We start from the raw sequence: 26,764 nt of genomic DNA, 5'->3' as shown, positions 1-26,764 counted from the left end.
CGTGTGAGAGCAAGGAGGCCTACAAACCTGACTCAGTTACAGCAGCTCTGTCAGGAGGAATGGGCCAAAATTCTCCCAACTTATTGTGGGAAGCTTGTGGAAGGCTACCCGAAACATTTGACCCAATTTAAACAATTTAAAGGGAATGCTACCAAATACTAATTGAGTGTATGTAAACTTCTGACCCACTGGGAACTTGATGAAAGATATAGAAGCTGAAATAAATAATTCTCTATGATTATTCTGACATTTCACATTCTTAAAATAAAGTGGTCATCCTAACTGACCTAAGACAGGGATTTTTTACTAGAATACATTTCTGTAATTGTGAAAAACTGAGTTTAAACGTATTTGGCTAAGGTGTATGTAAACTTCCGACTTCAACTGTAGCTTAAAAGTTGATAAACTATGAATAATTCACATTACAAGCGCAGCAATGTGTTGTCTCGGCCATATGCGTGAATGTTCCAAAATGCTATTACTGGAGAACACCATTCTCAAACGCACATCTGATGCCAGCGTTTCTTATAATACGACAGAGACTGATATTCAGCCTAATGGTATAGACTTAGAAAGAAGGAATATCTGAAGATGCAACAATAGGATTTTGCCTTACTGCCTTTGGACAAAATAAATGCTGGTTTCAGTGGCATACAGTACCAGGAAATCTTAGCTTTTTGTCTATGGTCGGATTTTGGCTGTAGGCTATTAAAAGCAAGGTAAGAGAGGCTATGTAAAATGTCCAGGTTTCAAACAATGATATTGCTGGCTAGGCATTGCATATGTAATTATTTAGGTTATGGAAATGTATAATATCAGAATATCATTCCAATGTTGGGCAAATAGGCCTATTAGAATGCACATTTTACTCTCTCCCAGCCTGCCGGCCAGGAATTGGGTTTTCGTGTGTCGGGAGTTGCTGTGGCATTTGCATTATCTGTAGGCTATGGCTAGCTACTATGGTATTCAAGAGAATATGGTTGTCTCCTTGACCTGCACCAAATGCACACTGTAAAACGTGCAAAGTATTTCTGCCTCGCGCTGCAACACTGTTTGGCTTGGGGCTGTGCGTGCTCACATTTATTTTTTATTTTACCTTTATTTAACTAGTCAAGTCAGTCAAGAACAAATTCTTATTTTCAATGATGGCCTAGGAACAGTGGGTTAACTGCCTGTTCAGGGGCAGAACGACAGATTTGTACCTTGTCAGCTCGGGGGTTTGAACTTGCAACCTTCCGGTTACTAGTCCAACGCTCTAACCACTAGGCTACCCTGCCGCATGAAGAGCTGAAACGGAAGGCTACGGAACTGAGACTTTGTCCTTGTGTTCCTAAGCTATTTACATATTTGTGTTCACAAGCTAGGTTGTTTGTCAATGTTTGAGGTCCAACTGCTAGGGAAGAGAAACAATACTACGATACTAGACAGACTCTCAATCTCACAGGCACAAACATGACTGAAGTCGCATTACCACGGTAACCTCCCACCCTTAAAGGGGAAGGTGAAAATGTCTGTCTCATCTGTAATATTTTGGTTAAAAGACTCAGGTCACAAAAAATGTAATGAAACAAACCACATTACATTTTACTAGTAATAGATTTATAGTTATAGAAACATTACAAAGCACACTCATCCGTTTTTTTTGTATTTTGTTGGTGTAATTTTAGTGCAAATCTTTGTTTGGGACGGTTCAAGTTAAGTTTGGATGCTGAAATTGTACTTCGGGGCGGTGAGGAAAAAAGTTAGTTGCGAGGCCCGAGTGTGGCTCTACCTAGGCAGTCAGCAGGAGAGACATCCTATGGTTCTTGCATTAGGTAACAGAACATGGTGAGTGGGATTGAAACGTAACCTAAACATAACCTAGCGGTTAAGAGCGTTGGGCCAGTAACTGAAAGGTTGCTGGTTCGAATCCCCGAGCCAACTAGGTGAAAAATCTGTCAATGTGCTATTGAGCAAGGCTGTTGGCATACAATGGCTGCCATGTATCACCAGAGGGGGTTGCTAAAAGTACTCTAAGTGGTGGCTGAGGCAATATGTTCGTTTAGGTGGTGGACTTACGAGATGATGATGCCATTGTCTACAGAAAAGCTGTCCGATGGCAGCCCGGCGATGGTCCAACTGCGGATCTTGACTGGCTCGCCCAGTGAGTTCATCAGGGACATATTGCTGGAGCACGGGATGTCTCTGCTCTTACACAGCTCCATCCACTCCTCGGTCTGAGCCTGGAATGCACATACAAATAGACATGGGAGCACACCATCCCATGAGCATAGATCAAAAAGTAATAATTTAATATCTTCAGCTCATGAAAAAAAATATTTTAATCACAAACATTTCCCACAATCGCAACAATGTTTTGATCAGTGTCATCTATTTTTCATGACGGCTCGTGTTTGTTGTTAAAAATACTTGCGTGAGAGGATGCGGGGGTAGCAAGAATAACGTATTTTGAGGGAAACTCTTTAATGCAGTTCCTTTTGAGCATCATAGAAAAGCATACAAGTTAAATATTGAAACTATCTGGCGTCCTCTCGTCTTTGTCACATCAAAGCTCTTAGTGTTAACTGAGGCCAACTGCATCAAAACACACACAGGCAAACATGCACATAGACATAAACACTCTCTCAAGTGCTCACTGACATGCAAACTGATTCTATGTCCCTGTATGTACCTTTTTTAATTCGTACAGTATCTACCTGTGCTGTATACTGTATTTCTTTATGTCCCTCTATGTGGCAGCAGGTTCATATACGCACCTTTATATCCATTTATGTCTGAGTTTTTACCTGTATGTCACTGTAACTCTATGTCCAAGTACGACCTGTTGCACATTGGCACCGGGGATCCAATATCACCCTTTACATTATTGTATTTCATTGATGGAGTCAATTCTATTTAATATCCTGGCAGTTGAAAAGAACATGGAATTTCTCTCCAGGAATTATTTTCAATTACTGTATTGACTGGATAATGTCATGAAAGAGGATATCCTTTGTATGTCTCTACCTTGTATTTACCTACTTTAACCAGTATGTATATTCTGAGCCAGTATATTTGTGTGTGTACCTACAGTATGGACCAGTCTTTCATGATGCATCTGTGTACCACCACTGTGTACCTACCTGTCTATAGCTGGAGGTGAATGCCCCCAGGTAGGCTACGATGGCTGACGAAATGAGGATGTCCCCTGTCAGGTTGGTGTAGAGGTCCCCAAGGTTAAAGGCTGTCTCGCTCCAGCGAGTCTTCTCGCCACCCAGCCCACCAATCAGCTGCTCAGCTCTCTCCAGCTTCTTGCTGCACAATTTCACCTAGAGGTCGAGAAGGGAAGGACAGGGCTGAGGATTTGTAACATTACCTGTCCGTGTCGCGTTCACAGTAGTCACTAAATGGGAAAACGTTTTGAAAAAGTTTGGGTAGAACCTTCACTGTTTGAAAACGGCTCCTTTCATCTGTACTGAACATGAACATGGCCCTGTTTAAAGCAGAGGCTACTACACCATAAAAATGCAATTATCATCTTGTTTTGATTGAATGATTGAAGGCGGGCTTTACCAACAATTTACTTAATAAGGACACTCAACAATGGCACTCAGTATCATTCCAAACATTTGTTCATAGGAGTTACTTTTGGAAGAGATTTGAAAAATAACAGTTCAATCTTAAATAGAACAGAAATTATTGTCGATTGATGGCTATTTAATTCTCCCGTTTTAGCTTAGTATGGTTACTTTTCATGTTGAGAAAGTTTAAATGAAAATAGATAAAACTATATTAGAGTACTTGCATCTACTCCGATCGCCTGGGATAGCCCCTATATGATTGTTGGTCTTTTGGTGTTCAAGAGGTACCTTTCCCCAAATCTGTGCCTAGACACAATCCTGTCTCGGAGCTCTACGGACAATTCCTTTGACCTCATGGCTTGGTTTCTGCTCTGACATGCACTGTTAACTGTGGGACCTTATATAGACAGGTGTGTGTACACCTTTCCAAATCATGTCCAGTCAATTGAATTTACCACAGGTGGACTCCAACCAAGATGTAATAACATTTGAAGGATGATCAATGGAAACAGGATGCACTTGAGCTACATTTAGAGACTCATAGCAAAGGGTCTAAATACTTATGTAATTACAAAAATACAAAAAATATAAACCGTTTTTTTTTTCGCTTTGTCATTATGGGGAATTGTGTGTAGATGGATGAGGAATTGCTTTAATTGAATCCATTTTGAAATAAGGCTGTAAGCAACAAACTGTGGAAAAAGCCAAGGGATCTGAATAGTTTCCAAATGCACTGTATAAGCTCTTAAGCAAATGTTAAAATCGGGAAAAATTATTGCCAAAAATTCTGCCAATAAGTCGAGCTACCACAAATCATGTTAAGCAAGTGCCAACAGGGAGAGAGCTATAGAACTCATTTGAAAATTTCACTTTAAAACAATTCAGGGGCCTCCCGAGTGACACAGCAGTCTAATGCACTGCACCGCAGACCCGGGTTTGATTCCAGGCTGTGTCGCAGCCGCCTGCAACCAGAAGACCCATGAGGCAGCGCACTATTGGCCTAGCATCGTCCGGGTTAAGGAAGGGCTTGGCTGGCCCGGGATGTCCTTGTCCCGCCGCGCTCTAGTGACTCCATGTGGTGGGCCAGGCGCATGCACGCTGACTTCGGTCGCCAGCTGTATGGTGTTTCCTCCGACACACTTGTGTGGCTGGCTTCCGGGTTAAGCGAGCAGTGTGTCAAGAAGCAGTGCCACTTGGTAGGGTCGTTTTTCGGAGGACGCATGGCCTTCGCCCTTCACTTCTCCCGAGTCCGTATGGGAGTTGCAGGGATGGGACAAGACTGTAACTACCAACTGGATATAACGAAAAAGGGGTAATAAACTACCAAAATATGATATAGATATATACAGTACCAGTCAAAGGTTTGGATGGTGTTTCCGAGTGGCGTGGTGGTCTAAGGCACTGTATTGCAGTGCTAGCTGTGCCACTAGAGATTCTGGGTTCGAGTCCAGGCTCTGTCGAGGCCGGCCTGACAAGGAGACCCATGGGGCGGCGCTCACAATTGGCCAAACATCGTTCGGGTTAGGGGAGGGTTTGGCCGGCAGTGATGTCCTTGTCCCATCGCGCACTAGCGACTCCTGTGGCGGGCTCAGCGTAGTGCACACTGACAACATCGCCATGTGTACAGTGTTTCCTCCGACACAGTGGTACGGTTGGCTTCCGGGTTAAGTAGGCATTGTGTCAAGAAGCAGTGAGGCTTGGTTAGGTTGTGTTTCGGAGGAGGCACTGCTCTTGACGATCGCCTCTCCTGAGTCCGTACGGGAGTTGCTTTGAGGAGACAAGACTCTTGTACCAATTGGATAACACAAAATTGGGGAGGAAAAGGTGTAAAAAAATATTACAAGTTTGGATACACCTACTTCTTTTTACTATTTTCTACATTGTACATATGGAATCATGTAGCAACCAAAAAAAGTGTTAAACAAAACAAAACATATTTTAGATTCTTCAAAGTAGCCACCCTTTGCCTTGATGACAGCTTTGCATACTCTTGGCATTCTCCAACCAGCTTCAACTGGAATGGTTTCACAAAAGTCTTGAAAGAGTTCCCACATATGCTGAGCACTTGTTGGCTGTTTTTCCTTCACACTGCCGTCCAACTCATCCCAAACCATCACATTTGGGTTGAGGTTGGGTGATTGTGGAGGCCAGGTCATCTGTTGCAGCACTCCATCACTCTTCTTCTTGGTCAAATAGCCCCTACACAGCCCTGAGGTGTGTTGGGTCATTGTCCTTTTGAAAAACAAATGATAGTCCCACTAGGCACAAACCAGATGGGATGGCGTATCACCGACAGTGTCACCAGCAAAGCACCATCACACCACCTACTCCATGCTTCACGGTGGGAACCACATATGCAGAGATCATACATTCACCTATTCTGCGTCTCACAAAGACACGGTGGTTGGAACCAAAAATCTTAAATTTGGACTCAGCAGACCAAAGGACAGATTTCCACCGGTCTAATATCCATTTCTCATGTTTCTTGACCCAAGCAAGTGTCTTCTTCTCATTGGTGTCCTTTAGTAGTGTTTTTTGTTGTTGCAACAATTCGACCATGAAGGCCTGATTCATGCAGTCTCCTCTGAATGGTTGATGTTGAGATATGTGTTACTTGAACTCTGAAGCATTTATTTGGTCTGCAATTTCTGAGGCTGGTAGCTCTAATGAACGTATCCTCTGCAGCAGAGGTAACTCTGGGTCTTCCTTTCCTTTGGCGGTCCTCATGAGAGCCAGTTTCATCATTGCGCTTGACGGTTTTTGCAACTGAACTTGAACAAACTTTGACTGGCCTTCATGTCTTAAAGTAATGATGGAATGTTGTTTCTCTTTGCTTATTTGTGCTGTTCTTGCCAAAAAATGGACTTGGTATTTTACCAAATATGCCTATGTTCTGTACAGGGCTATCTCCAAGGTGACTCTAATCAAATCAAATTTTATTGGTCACATACACATGGTTAGCAGATGTTAATGCGAATGTACTGAAATGCTTGTGCTTCTAGTTCTGACCGTGCAGTAATATCTAACAAGAAATCTAACAATATGAGGTGCCTACCTCAAGGGTGGCTATTATAAAACATATTTTTATTTGTTTAACACTTTTTTGGTTATTTCACTGTAGATGTAGAATGTCCAATGTAAAAAATAGTAAAAATAAAGAAACGCCTGGAATGACTGAGTCAGGTTTGTAGGCCTCCTTGCTCCCACATGCTTTTTCAGTTCTGCCCACAAATGTTCTATAGGATTGAGGTCAGGGCTTTGTGATGGCCACTCCAAAACCTTGACTTTGTTTTCCTTAAGCCATTTTGCAACAACTTTGGAAATATGCTTGGGGTCTTTGTCCATTTGGAAGACCCATTTTTAACTTCCAGACTGATGCCTTGAGATGTTGCTTCAATATATCCACATAATTTTCTTTACTCATGATGCCATTTATTTTGTGAAGTGCACCAGTCCCTCCTGCAGCAAAGCCCCCAAACAACATGATGATGCCACCCCTGTGCTTCATGGTCGGGATGGTGTTCTTCGGCTTGCAAGACTCCCCCTTTTTCCTCCAAATATAACGATGGTTATTATGGCCAAACAGTTCTATTTTTGTTTTATTAGACCAGAGGACATTTCTCCAAAAAGTATGATCTTTGTCCCCATGCGCAGTTGCAAACCGTAGTCTGGCTATTTTATGGAGGTTTTGGAGCAGTGGCTGAGCGGCTTATGTTGATATAGGACTTGTTTTACAGTGGATATAGAATTTTTGTACCCGTTTCCTCCAGCATCTTCACAAGGTTCTATGCTGTTTTTCTGGGATTGATTTGCACTTTTCACACTAAAGTACGTTCATCTCTAGGAGACAGAACGTGTCTCCGTCCTGAGCAGAATGACGGCTGCGTGGTCCCATGTTGTATATACTTGCGTACTATTGTTTGTATAGATGCACGTGGTACCTTCAGGTGTTTGGAAATTGCTCACGAAGATGAACCAGACTTGCGGAGGTCTACAATTTTTTTAGTGAGGTCTTGGCTGATTTCTTTAGATTTTCCCATGATATCAAGCAAAGAGGCACTGAGTTTGAAGGTAGGCCTTGAAATACATCCACAGGTACACCTCCAATTGACTCAAATGATGTCAATAAGCCTATCAGAAGCTTCTAAAGCCATGACATCATTTTCTGGAATTTTCCAAGCTGTTTAAAGGCACAGTCAACTTAGTGTCTGACCCACTGGAATTGTGATATAGTGAATTATAAGTGAAATAATGTGTCTGTAAGCAATAGTTGGAAAAATGACTTGTGTCATACACAAAGTAGATGTCCTAACCGACCTGCCAAAACTATAGTTTGTTTACAAGAAATTTGTGGAGTGGTTGAAAAACGAGTTTTAATGACTCCAACCTAAGTGTATGTAAACCTCCGACTTCAACTATATATTCCATTAGATTAATGGATGTAATACTACAACAAATACATTTGTATTTTGGTCTTAAACCATTATGTACATATTTGAAAGAAAGTGGATAGCTGCTAACCAGAGCTGGCTGGTGTATTGAAGGAGATGATGGTTCACCTCCGTAATTTGCGCCTAACCCCACTGACCTGATTCTCTAGTTCAGCCTTCTTGTTCTTGTTGGCCTCCAGTGTCTGCTGCAGCTTTGCCAGTTTGTCCTGGACCTCTTTGAGGGCAGCCTGTTTTTTACGCAGGCTCTCCATGGCCACCTTCAGCTCCCCCTCGGCCTGAGATAGCTTCTCCTTCTTAGGGGCCACCACTTTGGCCACTCTGAGCGAGAGGAGAAGAGAATATATATATAGGTTGGGGTTCCATTCAGGAAATGTAACTTAACATTTTCTAATAATAACCACCAAGGCTTATTTCAATTTACTTCAATAAAACAACTCAGTATCCTTGTGAGATTCAAGAATAGACTATATTGTACTGTACTATTCAATGTGATCACAATTCTTCTTACACAGCTCTACACGTTACTCACTTGTCGTAGGATTCCATGGCGCGCACCCACTTGCACAGCCCCTCAGCGGCCGTGGAGGCGGTACGGATCTTCTCTGGGACAAAGTCTGGGTTGGTGATGTACTGTTTGCGGATAATGGCGATGAGGTGGGGTGGGATGTTTTCCTTGTCATACTCGTGAAGGCTCTGAAGAAACTTCATGTCTCCAAGGAGCTTCTTGGCCGGGCCCCAGAAGTCCTCCACCTTCTTGCCGGAGCCCGAGGGGTCAGGGATGCGGTCCGGCTTCAGGCCCTTCAAGATGCAGATGGCCTCCATCACCAGCTTGACCGCCGGTGGAGGGCTCTTCATGGACTTGACCACTGTGATGTCCTAGACAAAGGGGCAAACAATCACAGTCACCTAGTGCTGAACTTTGTTTGTGCATGTGCACATTTTTGGGTGCTTTTAATGTTTATGAGAGATTTAGGCTATGCACATGATTCTCAAGTTAGGCTTTGGTCCATTCAGCATCATCTTTATATAAAGTTATACATTGACTTAGCTGCATCCCAGATCTCTATATGCTTTAGCAAACTCTTCTGACTGGCTTGACAAAGAATGAATACAACAGAGATAAATTGGCTGAACCACACACTTATCTGGAGACAGGCTATCATTGATTGGGCCTAACATTTATATACAAAGAAGAAGAAATATACTGGATATAGTTAAATGGCAATTGGAAAAATATCCTGCATTATTTTGGAAGGGAGGTGGGCAAAGGCTGAATTCTGAGAGGGGTTGGGATAAAGCAGAAGACAAGTCCATTGGAGATTGCTTTACATTGACTTTATAGTCCAATCTCCCAATCGTTTTCAAACCTGGTTGGTTAGTGTGTCCAGAGCGGACAGGGCTGACTCCAGGATGGGCATGGCGATGGCCAGGTCGGCGTCGCACTCGTCCTTGATGGCCTTGGCCGCCATGGCCTGTTCATTGGCCACCGCCTCATCCACCTTCACCACCTTTTCCGTCTTGGCAACCTCCACCGACTCGTGCTCAATCACCACCATCATCTCATCCACCTCCTTGCTGGCCACACGCAGCTGCGGCTGCAGGGCCTCCAGTTCCACCTGCATGGTGGCTACCTGGGCGGCTGCAGACTCCAGCTTCTCCAAGCCCACTTCATAGCGGCGCTTCAGCTTCATTACTTCTCTGTGGATGCAGAGAGTGTTGGGTGTTTCAGCTTAATAATGTCAGTTTAATGGGTAGTAATATATTCATAACCACTGGCATAATATCAAAATCTCATGTATCTATATTAAAAATTACTAACACAGACACAGATCTGTTTAGTGCTCTTTTGCCAACAACCACAGGTGTTGGCTACACAACCTAAATAGATCAGGGACCAGGCTATAAATTAATGTAAAAGCCACATATTTGGGGGAAAAGATGTTGACTGTTTCTCAATCCAAAGGCAGCTGCCTGTTGGCTACCTGCCTCAAAGGGAAGCGTCCTTGTGGATTGAGAAACAGCCTTATAGTTTTGAATGTTTCTTACGCTCTCTTCTTCTCCAACAGGGCCTTGAAGGTGGAGATAAGCTCCAGGTAGGAGGTGGGCGTGACATAGTTATGGCGCTGCAGCTCGGACAGGAAACAGGCCGACAGCTCGATGGTGGATGTGTGGAAGCTCTTGCACATGTTAATGCAGCCCATCCGTGACTCGTCTGTCATCTCGATGTCCTCCAGGAACCGTGAGGCCACCGCCTGCAGCGCGTCCTCCGGCCAGCTCTGGGAGGAGAGAGGAGAGGGTATAGGGTGAAGTTGCCCCTAGAGAAGCTGATCTTGCATTAGTTTTGCAAGGTTAGGATTGGGGAGGGGAAGCTGATCCTAGATCAGAGTAAATGAAAAGCCTGACTGAGTTCCATAATTATTTACAGTACCAGTCAAGAGTTTGGACACACCTACTCAATCCAGGGTTTTTCTTTATTTTTTTACATTGTAAAATAATAGAGAAGACAACAAAACTATGAAATAACACATATGGAATCATGTAGTAAGCAAAAAAGTGTTAAACAAATCAAAATAACTATGTTTAATTGTTACCCAATTAAAATAATCATGTAACAATTAACTCATTAGTAATTTGGGCACCACGTAATAAAATGTTTACCATGTTACCATCTCCCAAATTAAACTCTGTAAGATAAGTTATATATCGATAACAGTCACTTATTAATCATTACCTCATATCAGTCTAAATCTGAACAGTCGTAACCCTCTTGGATCTGCAAGAACCCCAACCTTTGCTAATCATTCAGTACCACGCAAATGTATTTATTTATTTATTTATTAAGTATTTATTTAATAAGTAACTAAATAATAACAGAGTATACACATACACACTTTTTTACCATTTTTATTTCGCCTTTATTTAACCAGGTAGGCAAGTTGAGAACAAGTTCTCATTTACAATTGCGACCTGGCCAAGATAAAGCAAAGCAGTTCGACACATACAACGACACAGAGTTAGTTACACATGGAGTAAAACAAACATACAGTCAATAATACAGTATAAACAAGTCTATATACAATGTGAGCAAATGAGGTGAGATCAGGGAGGTAAAGGCAAAAAAAAGGCCATGGTGGCAAAGTAAATACAATATAGCAAGTAAAACACCGGAATGGTAGATTTGCAGTGGAAGAATGTGCAAAGTAGAAATAAAAATAATGGGGTGCAAAGGAGCAAAAAAAACTAAAAATAATAATAAATACAGTAAGGAAAGAGGTAGTTGTTTGGGCTAAATTATAGGTGGGCTATGCACAGGTGCAGTAATCTGTGAGCTGCTCTGACAGTTGGTGCTTATAGCTAGTGAGGGAGATAAGTGTTTCCAGTTTCAGAGATTTTTGTAGTTCGTTCCAGTCATTGGCAGCAGAGAACTGGAAGGAGAGGCAGCCAAAGAATAAATTGGTTTTGGGGGTGACTAGAGAGATATACCTGCTGGAGCGCGTGCTACAGGTGGGTGATGCTATGGTGACCGGCGAGCTGAGATAAGGGGGGACTTGTAGATGACATGGAGCCAGTGGGTTTGGCGACGAGTACGAAGCGAGGGCCAGCCAACGAGAGCGTACAGGTCGCAATGGTGGGTAGTATATGGGGCTTTGGTGACAAAACGGATTGCACTGTGATAGACTGCATCCAATTTGTTGAGTAGGGTATTGGAGGCTATTTTGTAAATGACATCGCCGAAGTCAAGGATTGGTAGGATGGTCAGTTTTACAAGGGTATGTTTGGCAGCATGAGTGAAGGATGCTTTGTTGCGAAATAGGAAGCCAATTCTAGATTTAACTTTGGATTGGAGATGTTTGATGTGGGTCTGGAAGGAGAGTTTACAGTCTAACCAGACACCTAGGTATTTGTAGTTGTCCACATATTCTAAGTCAGAGCCGTCCAGAGTAGTGATGTTGGACAGGCGGGCAGGTGCAGGCAGCGATCGGTTGAAGTGCATGCATTTAGTTTTACTTGTATTTAAGAGCAATTGGAGGCCACGGAAGGAGAGTTGTATGGCATTGAAGCTTGCCTGGAGGGTTGTTAACACAGTGTCCAAAGAAGGGCCAGAAGTATACAGAATGGCGTCGTCTGCGTAGAGGTGGATCAGAGACTCACCAGCAGCAAGAGCGACATCATTGATGTATACAGAGGAGAGAGTCGGTCCAAGAATTGAACCCTGTGGCACCCCCATAGAGACTGCCAGAGGTCCGGACAGCAGACCCTCCGATTTGACACACTGAACTCTATCAGAGAAGTAGTTGGTGAACCAGGCGAGGCAATCATTTGAGAAACCAAGGCTGTCGAGTCTGCCGATGAGGATGTGGTGATTGACAGAGTCGAAAGCCTTGGCATGATCAATGAATACGGCTACACAGTAATGTTTCTTATCGATGGCGGTTAAGATATCGTTTAGGACCTTGAGCGTGGCTGAGGTGCACCCATGACCAGCTCTGAAACCAGATTGCATAGCAGAGAAGGTATGGTGAGATTCGAAATGGTCGGTAATCTGTTTGTTGACTTGGCTTTCGAAGACCTTAGAAAGGCAGGGTAGGTTAGATATAGGTCTGTAGCAGTTTGGGTCAAGAGTGTGTGTCCCTTTGAAGAGGGGGATGACCGCAGCTGCTTTCCAATCTTTGGGAATCTCAGACGACACGAAAGAGAGGTTGAACAGGCTAGTAATAGGGGTGGCAACAATTTCGGCAGATAATTTTAGAAAGAAAGGGTCCAGATTGTCTAGCCCGGCTGATTTGTAGGGTCCAGATTTTGCAGCTCTTTCAGAACATCAGCTGACTGGATTTGGGGGAAGAAGGAGAAATGGGGAAGGCTTGGGCGAGTTGCTGTGGGGGTTGCAGTGCTGTTGACCAGGGTAGGAGTAGCCAGGTGGAAAGCATGGCCAGCCGTAGAAAAATGCTTATTGAAATTCTCAATTATGGTGGTGATTTATCAGTGGTGACAGTGTTTCCTATCTTCAGTGCAGTGGGCAGCTGGGAGGAGGTGTTCTTATTCTCCATGGACTTTACAGTGTCCCAGAACTTTTTTGAGTTAGTGTTGCAGGAAGCAAATTTCTGCTTGAAAATGCTAGCCTTGGCTTTTCTAACTGCCTGTGTATAATGGTTTCTAGCTTCCCTGAACAGCTGCATATCACAGGGGCTGTTCGACGCTAATGCAGAACGCCAGAGGATGTTTTTGTGTTGGTTAAGGGCAGTCAGGTCTGGAGAGAACCAAGAGCTATATCTGTTCCTGGTTCTAAATTTCTTGAATGGGGCATGTTTATTTAAAATGGTTAGAAAGGCATTTAAAAAAAATACCCAGGCATCCTCTACTGACGGGATGAGATCAATATCCTTCCAGGATACCCCGGCCAGGTCGATTAGAAAGGCCTGCTCGCTGAAGTGTTTCAGGGAACATTTGACAGTGATGAGTGGAGGTTGTTTGACCGCTGACCTATTACGGATGCAGGCAATGAGGCAGTGATCGCTGAGATCTTGGTTGAAGACAGCAGAGGTGTATTTAGAGGGCAAGTTGGTTAGGATGATATCTATGAGGGTGCCCGTGTTTAAGGTTTTGGGGAGGTACCTGGTAGGTTCATTGATAATTTGTGTGAGATTGAGGGCATCAAGCTTAGATTGTAGGATGGCTGGGGTGTTAAGCATGTTCCAGTTTAGGTTGCCTAGCAGCACGAGCTCTGAAGATAGATGGGGGGCAATCAGTTCACATATGGTGTCCAGAGCACAGCTGGGGGCAGAGGGTGGTGCATAGCAGGCGGCAACAGTGAGAGACTTGTTTTTAGAGAGGTGGGTTTTTAAAAGTAGAAGTTCAAATTGTTTTTGTACAGACCTGGATAGTAGGACAGAACTCTGCAGGCTATCTTTGCAGTAGATTGCAACACCGCCCCCTTTGGCAGTTCTATCTTGTCTGAAAATGTTGTAGTTTGGGATGAACATTTCTGAATTTTTGGTGGTCTTCCTAAGCCAGGATTCAGACACAGCTAGAACATCCGGGTTGGCAGAGTGTGCTAAAGCAGTGAATAGAACAAACTTAGGGAGGAGGCTTCTAATGTTAGCATGAAACCAAGGCTATTACGGTTACAGAAGTCATCAAAAGAGAGCACCTGGGAATAGGAGTGGAGCTAGGCACTGCAGGGCCTGGATTCACCTCTACATCGCCAGAGGAACAGAGGAGTAGGATAAGGGCACGGCTAAAAGCAATAAGAATTGGTCGTCTAGAACGTCTGGAACAGAGAGTAAAAGGAGGTTTCTGGGGGCGATAAAATAGCTTCAAGGTATAATGTACAGACAAAGGTATGGTAGGATGTGAATACAGTGGAGGTAAACCTAGGTATTGAGTGATGATGAGAGAGATATTGTCTCTAGAAACATCATTGAAACCAGGAGATGTCATCGCATGTGTGGGTGGTGGAACTAATAGGTTGGATAAGGTATAGTGAGCAGGACTAGAGGCTCGACAGTGAAATAAGCCAATAAACACTAACCAGAACAGCAATAGACAAGGCATATTGACATTAAGGTGAGGCATGCTTAGTCGAGTGTTCAAAAGGGTCCAGTGAGTAGGGAGGTTGGTTGGGGGTCACGCCGATTTAGACAGCTAGGGGCCATCGGTAGCAAGCTAGCATAGTCTGTTATTAGCCACCTTGTGCGTTTCCGTCGGTAGGATCAGTGGGGTTCCGTGTGGTAGAGGGGATGAATCCAATTCACACAAAAAAAACTGTTGTTCCCACACGGAGGTGAAGAAGATTTTTGATTCTCCACTGTCTGGGAGAGAGACTGCCCGGAAGATACTTCAGCTTTGGCAAACTCCCGCAGTGTGGCAGACTTTGTGGTGGATTTCCGCACGTTGGCAGCTGAGAGTGCCTGGAACCCGGAATCGCCGTGTGAAAGTTCTGGCACGGATTACTGGAGGAAGTGAAGGACGAGCTAGCAGCCCGGGAACTACCAACGGATCTCAACTCGCTCATTGCCTTGACCATCCGGATCGACTGGAGGCTACAGAAACATAGGAAAGATTCCACCTCGCCTCCTATGCATCCCTGAAGTCCCCGATGTTTCCATGGCCGAGAGGACCCGAGGCTACCCGAGTTCCCCCGAAAGTCTCCGAAGTCTGCTGATTCACCTCTTCCCAAGCTGATGCAATTAGGCAGAGCTGGGCTGTCCCCAGCCGAACGTCTACACCGGCTTCACACGAAGAGTTGTCTGTATTGCAGAACTACTGGTCATTTCGTGTCCTCCTGTCCACTAAAAGACCAGGCTCACCAGTAGGGGCGAGAGCTTTTCATATCCCTTTCCATACCATCCTGCTGTGGGGAACCCGTCAAAATCTCTCTGGATACTCATCGACTCTGGGGCCGATGACAGTTTTTTGGACATTACCCTGGCGTCTGAGCTGGGCATCCCCACTCATTCCCTTTCCATTCCCATGGACGTTAGAGAGTGCTGGACGGCCGCTCTATAGCCTGGGTCACCCAAATACCACTCCAATCAGCCTACGAGTGGCAATCCAATCTCCTCAGGTTCCCATGGTACTGGAATATTCTTGGCTCCAGCGACACAATCCAATCATAGACTGGACTGCTGGTGCCATCATGAGCTGCAGCCCGTTCTGCCACGGCCATTGTCAGAAGTCAGCGCAACCTGCCCCGGGTCATCTTCCTGTGGGCTCAGAAGTTGCCCCGGAGCTCTTCGCCATTCCCGAGGAGTATCAGGACCTCCGGGATGTTTTCAGTAAGGCCTGGGCCACTTCCTCCACACCGACCCTATGACTGCTGGATCTTCTCCCAGGCACCACACCACTCTGGGAACGACAGTACTCTCTGTCAGGTCTGGGGACCAAGGCTATGGAGACCTACATCGAGGACTCCCTAGCTGCAGGGTGTATCTGTCCTTCTGCCTCCCCTGCAGGGCAGGGTTCTTCTTTGTGGAGAAGAAAAACAAAACCCTGTGCAAATCCGAGGTTAAAGCATCCTGGCTTCCCCTCTGTCTGCACTCAGCTCTCCCAAGATTCCATTCACATAGTCACCAGCTGCTGACCGGGCGTTCCGGCACCTCAAGCACCGCTTCACCACTGCTCCCATATTGATTCATCCTGACCCGTCCCATCAGTTTGTGGTGGAGGCCAATGCTTCGGATGTCGGAGTGGGGGCTGTCCTGTCCCAGCGTTCCACCCTGGACCTCAAGTTACAACCCTGCGCTTTCTCCCATCGCCTCAATGCCACAGAGAGGAATTACGATGTGGGGAATTGTGAGCTTCTCGTGTTGAAGATGCCGTTGGCGGAGTGGAGACACTGCTTGGAGGGGACGGAACATCCGTTCATTGTGTGGACGGTCACAAGAACCTGGAATATCTCCGCACAGTTACATCTCTGCGCCTTCTTCTCCCATCGCCTCAATGCCACAGAGAGGAATTACGATGTGGAGAATAGTGAGCTTCTCGCGGTGGAGATGGCGTTGGAGGAGTGGAGACACTGCTTGGAGGGGACGGAACATCTGTTCATTGTGTGGACAGATCACAAGAACCTGGAATATCTTCGTACCGCAAGCTAGGTAGGCCCTGCTTTTCACCCGGTTTAACTTCTCCCTCTCCTACTGATTGGGATCCAAGAATATCAAGCCGGATGCTCTGTCACGCCGCTATAGCCCTGCGGCTACACCCTCGGACCCGAGACCATGCTTCCCACCTCGTGCCTGGCGACAGCACTCAGCTGGGGAATAGGGAAGCAGGTCCATGAGACTACGCAGCATTCCCAGCCGAATCCTGGGGGGTTCACCCGGTTTAACTCCTCCAGGATCCAGGAAATCTTAAAGATACAGCATACAATTACATTCTAGACGATTATGTGCTTCCAAATTTGTGGCAACAATTTGGGGAAGGACCTTTCATGTTTCAGTATGACAATGCCCCTGTGCACAAAGCGAGGTCCATACCGAAATGATTTGTCGAGAAAGGTGTGGAAGAACTTGACTGGGCTGCACAGAGCCCTGACCTCAGCCCCATTGAACACCTTTGGGATGAATTGGAACGCTGACTGAGAGCCAGGCCTAATCGCCCAATATCAGTGCCCGACCTCACTAATGGTCTTGAGGATGAATGGAAGCAAGTCCCTGCAGCAATGTTCCAACATCTATTGACAAGCCTTCTCAGAAGAAAGCCTTCCCAGAAGAATAGCAGAAAATGGTGGACCAACTCCATATTAATGCCCATGATTTTGTAATGAGATGTTCGATGAGCAGGTAACAATATACTTTTGGTCATGTAGTGTATATTACCTGGAACCAGTCGATGGTGCAACAGTTGATGAGGGCAGGGAAGCGTCTCAGGCGGCTCCGGAAGGTGTCTCCAATAGGGCTCATGGCCAGCACCACGTGCAGCTGCGAGCGGCAGCGCTCCAGGAACATGTTGAAGAGCGATAGCGGGCTGCCATCCGTCTGCTTGTCGCGCTCCCTTTGACGATCAAGCACACGCATGCGCTCGCAGATCTCTGCTTTCTCGTCAGTCGCAAACAGGTTGGGTACCTGGCGTGAGGAAGGGAATGAGGATTTTTTCATGACACTGTAGCCATTTTTTGGGGGATTATTATAAAACATTTTAAACCACCTAAATGTTTGCATTTATGTATTTCGTAAATTGAGATATGGGTGTGTATCTCGAATGTTCATGCAAACCATTAATTAATTCATGCAATATTAACATGATTTAAGAAAAGTTCAAGAAAGGCAAATTACAGAAATCACAAAATGTATACGACTAGTCTGTGTCTTTGTCTCTGTTGTGTCTGTGACCCTGAATTTCTATATAGGGGACAAAGAAAAGTGTCAGTCTGTCTGTCCATCCATCCATCACCTCTCCAGTGTTGAGCAGGTTGCTGACGTCCTCCAGGAAGGACTCCATCTTGATCTGTGTGTCAGTGAAGAGGAAGACACCGTGCGTGTCGCCCTGCGTGGACTTGCGCATGATCAGCTTGAGGTCGTCACGCCACTCCGTCATGCCGTAGCTCTTTGCAATCTCCACCTGTTCAAAAAGTATATTGTGATTGTTATTGAGAGTTTGTAATTTTATACAAAATACAATTGTTAATGAAAAACAGTTTCTCCACCTGGAAGAGCTCCGCCTCTGCCATGTGGGCGGCCAACCTGGTAACAGACTGTCTCCCACTCCCGCCCACCCCCACCAGCAAGGCATGGCCGCGCGGTTGCTTGAGCACGCGCGAGATACGGCACACATGCTCGATGGCGAAGCGGAAGAGCACCAGGTTCATGGGCGCCTTGCTGACGTTGTTGTACTCATCCAGGTGCGACTCAACCACCTGCCGCAGCTGGTCCAGGTTGTTCACCTCGCGGTAGTTGCGGTCCTCGCCCTTGGGGTCGTGGAAGTCGCAGAACATGAGGCTGCGGAGGTCATCCTCCGTCACACACCCGTCCTGGTCCTGGTCTAGGTGCTGGAAGAGCTGGTGGAAGTCCTCTTTGAGGAAGGACTGGGACACCTCCTGGAGGTAGCCCACCATCCAGGCCCGGTCTGAGTCGTGCACTAGACGGTCGTAGTACACCCTCTGGACCTGTGAGAGTGAATGAAGTAGCAATTTGTCAGCATGAGAATTGAACACCTAGGGCCGGTTGCACCAGTTGGGCATAAAAAAGTTGGCCTTAAATGCTAGGTCGGGCATAGCTACGTCTGACTTTGGGATCATAATTTACACCTGTTGCACCAGCCAAAAATATGACAAGTCATAGCTAAGTTTGAAGAAAGCAATGCAGGCATAGCTATGTAATGAGATTTGGTGCTTCATAATGATGGTTGCTAGGCACCGCACATTACAAGGTTGTTACCATCCTAGTGGCAGTTCGAAAATTTGCGAGGCATGTCCCATCACTTCGCAATGCCCCCCACTATGCATGCACATTTTCTTAACCACAACTGGCTGGATCAATCAATAATTACTGTGGAAATGTATATCACTAACTTACAAACATATTGTAATTAAGTAGGCTAATGCCATTGAAGGCATTTACCATATTGTTGCTTACTGAAACTCCCAAAGTCATCCAGCCGTTTAATCAGTTTGTGGTCACTATAATTTCAGCACTGTTATGATTGGGACAGCGTTATTGCACTGCTTTGAGATAAGCGTCAGATTTTTAATTTCACAGAATCTCCATTTGGATATTTGGTTACAATTAGGCTGGGAAAATGTTAGCCAAATTGAAGTGAGTGATCATGATGGTAATATTTAGTCTAGTTCTCATCTAACAGTGTAATCAGAATATTTTTTTAACATATTATGTAGCCTACACTAGCCAAGTATAACAGGTGGATTATTTTGCTCTTCAGTCACGTAGTAGGGTAGGCTATATCCTGACTTAAAGCCCTTGACTTGTATCTGTATATTTGGTTAATTGAGCTCTGGCTGGGCAAATAGGTGGAGGTGGCAGCTCATCTATTAGTTTGCTAATATCTGATCAGACATATTTAGCATGCTATAATGTAGCATATAAATCAAGTGTATTATGTTGCTATTGACTCACGCATAGGCAACTCAAAAAGAGGTTGTGAAATGTAGACTCACATCCTGAAAAAATATAGATTTCTATTATTTTCTGTGCATATCATGAAAAAGACACCCTACACCTGCTCCCTAGTAGGCATAGAATATACGTCCACGCGTAGCTCATAGAAGGGCTAACACCCAGGTGGGAGCAACAGGTATCGTTTTTGGCCCGGAGTAGAGCACATTTTACGCTGGAAATAGAGTTACGACCCACTTAAGACCAACTGGTTCAACGGGACCCTGAATATTATTACGATTTACACGTCATGATTTGTTAGAACCTTGAGAAAATAGACTCATGGGACAGTTTAAGTTACTGTTCGATTACACGTCAGAATGGGCAAAACAAGTGACCTAAGCGTCTTTGATCGTAGTATGATCGTCGGTGCCAGGCGAGCCAGATCCAGTATCTCAGAAATCGCCACCGCCCTGGGATTTTCACCCACGACATTGTCTAGGGTTCACCGAAGATGGTGCGAGACACCAAAAAAACATCCAGTCAGCGGACAACTCTTCGATCCTGGTCACCGATGGATGACTGCAGTAGATGACCACCCCGGGTTCCACTCCCATCAGATAAAAACAAGAAGAAGTGGCTCCAGTGAGCACGCAATCAACAACACTGGACAATTGCGGAGTGGAAAAACATTGCCTGGAATACAACAGCGAGTTCAGTTTACTTGAGAGGCCTGCACAGTCCCCAGACCTCAATCCAATAGAGCATACAGTATTTGGGATGAGATGGAACGGGCTATTCGCAGCATGAATGTTCCCTGATGCCACCGCATCAGCTTAGACCAACATCGCTGTGGAAAGTTTCCGACAACTTGTAAAATGCCACAAATAATTCAGGCTGTTCTGGAGGCAAAGGGGGGTCCGACCCGGTACTAGATGGGTGTACCTAATAAGTGTAGTGTAGATTCATAAGGGCTTGACAATAACCTTTTTAATGCCACTTGATCTTCGGACAAGTAGGATAGATTTTTGACTTCATACCTCATAAAGCTCAAGTCACTTGTCCAAAAATACAAATAAATGTCTATCACCATGGGCTAAAAAGGTGACTGAAATTTGTTTTGGTGTTGTATGATGCAACGAACCATTTCACAAAATAAAATGCATTATTATTATTACACACAAGCCTAAGAGCACCATGCGCATTGCCAAGCATCGGTTGAAGTGGTGTAAAGCTCGCCGCTATTGGGCTCTGGAGCAGTGGAAACACATTCTCTGGAGTGATGAATTACGCTTCACCATCTGGCAGTCTGACAGACGAATCTGGGTTTGGCGGATGCCAGGAGAATACTACCTGCCAAAATGCATAGTGCCAACTATAAAGTTTGGTGGAGAAGGAATAATGGTCTGGGACCGTTATTCATGGTTTGGGCTAGGCCCTTAGTTCCAGTGAAGGAAAATCTTAACCCTACAAACATTCTACACGATTCTGTGCTTCCAAATTTGTGGCAACTATTTGGGAAAAGGCCATTTCCTGTTTCAGCATGACAATGCCCCAGTGCACAAAGCGAGGTCCATACAGAAATTATTTTTAGAGATTGGGGTGGAAGAACTTAACTGGACTGCACAGAGCCCTGACCTCAACCCCATCAAACACCTTTGGGAAAAAATGGAACGCTGACTGCGAGCCAGGCCTAATCGGCCAACATCAGAGCCCGACCTCACTAATGGTCTTGTCCCTGAATGGAAGCAATTCCCTACAGCAGTGTTCCAGCATCTAGTGGAAAGCCATCCCAGAAGAGTGGAGGCTATAGCAGAAAAGGGGAGGACCAACTCCATCTTAATGCCCATAATTTTGGAATGAGATGTTTGAGGAGAAGGTGTGCACACTTTTGGTTAGGTAGTGAACAACACTGCCCCTTTAAGACATAAAAACACTTTTCAAAGATAGCTGGAAATGTGCAAGTTGTGTACTCTTGTTGGAAGCAGTCAGTCTTCCATCACAACCAAATGTGATCGAAAGACCGTTTGTGCTTTTCAATGGTTTCTACTAAGATGCGCTGTGCCTAACATAAGATTAACGCCTGTCTTGCAAAGTTAGATTTGTTTTGCTGCATTACTGTTAATAAAATTACAATGAATTTGCCACTCAACTTAATTAATTTCTCCCAATATTTGTACTTCCCATTTGGATAGATAACACCATGGTAATGCAAGTGCAGAGTTTGGGAGATGAAAGTCCGCAACACATCGCATCCGGAGGACACTTTGATCCAATTCTGATAGGATAAAATATTTGATATTGTGATTTTAATTTTTTTTTTTACATCCATGTTCTGCTTGTCTGAATTATATATTTTTTTTACCTGTCCTGGGCAAGCGTGAATACTGAGCCCTGTATACATACCTCATGCACCCAGAGGCGCTTGATGGCGCTGGGGTTCTCAGCTGTTTCAGGTCGGGACAGACAGATGCCCTGGATGACGCGGGAGAAGTCTCGCAGGTTAAAAAGGTAGTGGGACTTGGCCGGGGTTGGCAGCAGGTTCTTGGTGGCCTCCTGGTACACAGACATTGTGCCATTTATGATCTGAGCGGTCAGCGTTGCAAATGGCTTGGGGAAAGCAAACCTGGTGAGGAGTCATAAATTATATACACACATTAACAATTGTGCAAACGTTCCACATATGCACACACACACGCACACTCACACACACACTATAGCCTCAGCCGTGTTAGCAATTTATGATATTCTTCAACAACACAGACCCTAAAGCAAATCAAGGGGAGAGAAATATACAGTGCCTTGCGAAAGTATTCGGCCCCCTTGAACTTTGCGACCTTTTGCCACATTTCAGGCTTCAAACATAAAGATATAAAACTGTATTTTTTTGTGAAGAATCAACAACAAGTGGGACACAATCATGAAGTGGAACGACATTTATTGGATATTTCAAACTTTTTTAACAAATCAAAAACTGAAAAATTGGGCGTGCAAAATTATTCAGCCCCCTTAAGTTAATACTTTGTAGCGCCACCTTTTGCTGCGATTACAGCTGTAAGTCGCTTGGGGTATGTCTCTATCAGTTTTGCACATCGAGAGACTGAAATTCTTTCCCATTCCTCCTTGCAAAACAGCTCGAGCTCAGTGAGGTTGGATGGAGAGCATTTGTGAACAGCAGTTTTCAGTTCTTTCCACAGATTCTCGATTAGATTCAGGTCTGGACTTTGACTTGGCCATTCTAACACCTGGACATGTTTATTTTTGAACCATTCCATTGTAGATTTTGCTTTATGTTTTGGATCATTGTCTTGTTGGAAGACAAATCTCCGTCCCAGTCTCAGGTCTTTTGCAGACTCCATCAGGTTTTCTTCGAGAATGGTCCTGTATTTGGCTCCATCCATCTTCCCATCAATTTTAACCATCTTCCATGTCCCTGCTGAAGAAAAGCAGGCCCAAACCATGATGCTGCCACCACCATGTTTGACAGTGGGGATGGTGTGTTCAGCTGTGTTGCTTTTACGCCAAACATAATGTTTTGCATTGTTGCCAAAAAGTTCAATTTTGGTTTCATCTGACCAGACCACCTTCTTCCACATGTTTGGTGTGTCTCCCAGGTGGCTTGTGGCAAACTTTAAACAACACTTTTTATGGATATCTTTAAGAAATGGCTTTCTTCTTGCCACTCTTCCATAAAGGCCAGATTTGTGCAATATACGACTGATTGTTGTCCTATGGACAGAGTCTCCCACCTCAACTGTAGATCTCTGCAGTTCATCCAGAGTGATCATGGGCCTCTTGGCTGCATCTCTGATCAGTCTTCTCCTTGTATGAGCTGAAAGTTTAGAGGGACGGCCAGGTCTTGGTAGATTTGCAGTGGTCTGATACTCCTTCCATTTCAATATTATCACTTGCACAGTGCTCCTTGGGATGTTTAAAGCTTGGGAAATCTTTTTGTATCCAAATCCGGCTTTAAACGTCTTCACAACAGTATCTCGGACCTGCCTGGTGTGTTCCTTGTTCTTCATGATGCTCTCTGCGCTTTTAACGGACCTCTGAGACTATCACAGTGCAGGTGCATTTATACGGAGACTTGATTACACACAGGTGGATTGTATTTATCATCATTAGTCATTTAGGTCAACATTGGATCATTCAGAGATCCTCACTGAACTTCTGGAGAGAGTTTGCTGCACTGAAAGTAAAGGGGCTGAATAATTTTCCACGCCCAATTTTTCAGTTTTTGATTTGTTAAAAAAGTCTGAAATATCCAATAAATGTCGTTCTACTTCATGATTGTGTCCCACTTGTTGTTGATTCTTCACAAAAAAATACAGTTTTATATCTTTGTGTTTGAAGCCTGAAATGTGGCAAAAGGTCGCAAAGTTCAAGGGGGCCGAATACTTTCGCAAGGCACTGTATTTATTAAAAGAGAACAAATCATAGTTGTTATGCTGGAAAGTGGATGGTTGATCTTCATTCTTCTCTGTTCTCATTGTTTCTCCACTGAACAAAGAGACAGGATTTAGTTTAAACAAAAATCTAACCTGTGGTTGACCAATTAGAATTCATTGCAGCAAAATTGGGCCAATGGTGAAAATACAAAGTATCACATGTCAGCTTCAATGTATAGATCATTTGGACCAATGACAACTTGCCACATATAGCTACAGTTGAAGTCGGAAGTTTAAATAAACTTAGGTTGGAGTTATTAAAACTCATTTTTCAACCACTACACAAATTTCTTGTTATCAAACTATAGTTTTGGCAAGTCGGTAAGGACATATACTTTGCGCATGACACAAGTAATGTTTCCAACAATTGTTACAGACAGATTATTTCACTTATAATTCACTGTATCACAATTCCAGTGGGTCAGAAGTTTACATATGTGCCTTTAAACAGCTTGTAAAATTCCAGAAAATTACGTCATGGCTTTAGAAGCTTCTGATAGGCATTTAAGACAATTAGAGGTGTACCTGTGGATGTATTTCAAGGCCTACCTTCAAACTCAGTGCCTCTTTGCTTGACATCATGGGAAAATCAAAATAAATCAGCCAAGACCTCAGAATAAAAATTGTAGTTCTGGTTCATCCTTGGGAGAAATTTCCAAATACCTGAAGGTACCACTTTCATCTTAACAAATAATAGTATGCAAGTATAAACACCATAGGACCACGCAGCCGTCATACCGCTCAGGAAGGAGACGTGTTCTGTCTCCTAGAGATGAACGTACTTTGGTGCGAAAAGTGCAAATCAATCCCAGAACAGCAGCAAAGGACCTTGTGAAGATGTTTGAGGAAACAGGTACAAAAGAATCACAAAGCCATGACCTCAATCCTATAGAACATTTGTGGGCAGAAATGAAAAAGCGTGTGCGAGCAAGGCGGCCGTCAAACCTGACTCAGTTACACTAGTTCTGTCAGGAGGAATGGGCCAAAATTCAAACCAATTTACTGTGGGAAGCTTGCGGAAGGCTACCCAAAACATTTGACCCAAGTTAAACAATTTAAAGGCAATGTTACCAAATACTAATTGAGGGTATGTAAACTTCTGACCCACTGAGAATGTGATGAAAGAAATAAAAGCTGAAATAAATCATTCTCTCTACTATTATTCTGACATTTCACATTCTTAATTACAACAAAGTGGTGATCTTAACTGACCAAAAACAGGGAATTTTTACTAGGATTAAATGTCAGGAATTGTGAAAAACTGAGTTTAAATGTATTTGGCTAAGGTGTATGTAAACTTCCGACTTCAGCAGGCTGTTAGCCAGCCTGCCAGCTTAGAGGAGTCTGCCACTAGCACAGTCAGTGTAGTCAGCTCAGCTATCCCCATTGAGACAGTGTCTGTGCCTCGACCTAGTTTGGGCGAAACTAAACATGGCGATGTTCGCCTTAGCAACCTCACTGGAATGAAGACCTCCTCCATTCCTGCCATTATAGAAAAAGATTGTGATACATCACATCTCAAAATAGGGCTACCTAACATTAGATCCCTCACTTCCAAGGCAGTTATAGTCAATGAACTAATCACTGATCATAATCTTGATGTCACTGGCCTGACTGAAACATGGCTTAAGCCTGATGAATTTACTGTGTTAAATGAGGCCTCACCTCCTGGTTACACTAGTGACCATATCCTCTGTGCATCCCGCAAAGGCGAAGGTGTTGCTAACATGTATGAAAGGAAATTTCAATTTTCAAAAAAAAGTTTTTTTGTCTTTTGAGCTTTTAGTTATAAAATCCATGCAGCCTACTCAATCACTTTGTATAGCTACTGTTTACAGGCCTCCTGGGCCATATACAGCGTTCCTCACTGAGTTCCCTGAATTCCTACCAGACCTTGTAGTCATGGCAGATAATATTCACATTTTTGGTGACTTTAATATTCCCATGGAAAAGTCCACAGACCCACTCCAAAAGGCTTTCGGAGCCATCATATCATCGACTCAGTGGGTTTTGTACAACATGTCTCCGGACCTACTCACTACCACAGTCATACTCTGGACCTAGTTTTGTCTGGGTTGGTGCCCCCTTGGGTTTTGCCGTGGCGGAAATCTATTGTGGGCTATACTCAGCCTTGTCTCAAGATGGTAAGTTGGTGGTTGAAGATATCCCTCTAGTGGTGTGGGGGCTGTGCTTTGGCAAAGTGGGTGGGGTTATATCCTGCCTGTTTGGCCCTGTCCGGGGGTATCGTCGGATGGGGCCACAGTGTCTCCCGACCCCTCCTGTCTCATCCTCCAGTATTTATGCTGCAGTAGTTCATGTGTCGGGGGGCTAGGGTCAGTCTGTTATATCTGGAGTTTTTCTCCTGTCTTATCCGGTGTACTGTGTAAATTTAAGTATGCTCTCACTAATTCTCTCTTTCTTTCCCTCTCTCTTTCTTTATTTTTCTCTATCGGAGGACCTGAGCCCTAGGACCATGCCTCAGGACTACCTGGCCTGATGACTCCTTGCTGTCCCCAGTCCTCCTGGCCGTGCTGCTGCTCCAGTTTCAACTGTTCTGCCTGCGGCTATGGAACCCTGACCTGTTCACCGGACGTGCTACCTGTCCCAGACTTGCTGTTTTCATCTCTCTAGAGACAGCAGGAGTGGTAGAGATACTCTGCATGATCGGCTATGAAAAGCCAACTGACATTTACTCTTGAGGTGCTGACCTGTTGCACCCTCGACAACCACTGTGATTATTATTATTTGACCCT

At 44.5% G+C, this 26,764-nt stretch overlaps 1 protein-coding gene across 3 annotated transcripts in view; it reads right to left on the bottom strand.

The window, feature by feature from the left end:
* The window catches only part of dnah7 (dynein, axonemal, heavy chain 7), a 228,584-nt gene that overhangs the window by 93,858 nt on the left and 107,962 nt on the right, over nucleotides 1–26,764 (bottom strand). For all 3 annotated transcript variants that reach the window (XM_042314994.1, XM_024403140.2, XM_042315009.1), the window contains exons 40-49: nucleotides 21,967–22,186; nucleotides 18,156–18,614; nucleotides 17,903–18,070; nucleotides 17,329–17,574; nucleotides 10,058–10,287; nucleotides 9,379–9,709; nucleotides 8,541–8,887; nucleotides 8,149–8,329; nucleotides 3,123–3,308; nucleotides 2,059–2,222 (exon numbers count right to left, since the gene is read on the bottom strand). In XM_042314994.1, coding sequence (XP_042170928.1) covers nucleotides 2,059–2,222; nucleotides 3,123–3,308; nucleotides 8,149–8,329; nucleotides 8,541–8,887; nucleotides 9,379–9,709; nucleotides 10,058–10,287; nucleotides 17,329–17,574; nucleotides 17,903–18,070; nucleotides 18,156–18,614; nucleotides 21,967–22,186 — 2,532 coding nt within the window. The remainder of the gene's footprint in view (nucleotides 1–2,058; nucleotides 2,223–3,122; nucleotides 3,309–8,148; nucleotides 8,330–8,540; nucleotides 8,888–9,378; nucleotides 9,710–10,057; nucleotides 10,288–17,328; nucleotides 17,575–17,902; nucleotides 18,071–18,155; nucleotides 18,615–21,966; nucleotides 22,187–26,764) is intronic.

This window comes from Oncorhynchus tshawytscha, linkage group LG03 (assembly GCF_018296145.1).
Source record: "Oncorhynchus tshawytscha isolate Ot180627B linkage group LG03, Otsh_v2.0, whole genome shotgun sequence".
NCBI lineage: Eukaryota > Metazoa > Chordata > Actinopteri > Salmoniformes > Salmonidae > Oncorhynchus > Oncorhynchus tshawytscha.
Note: the sequence above shows the minus strand (reverse complement) of the source record. Positions and strands in the feature narration are given on the sequence as shown.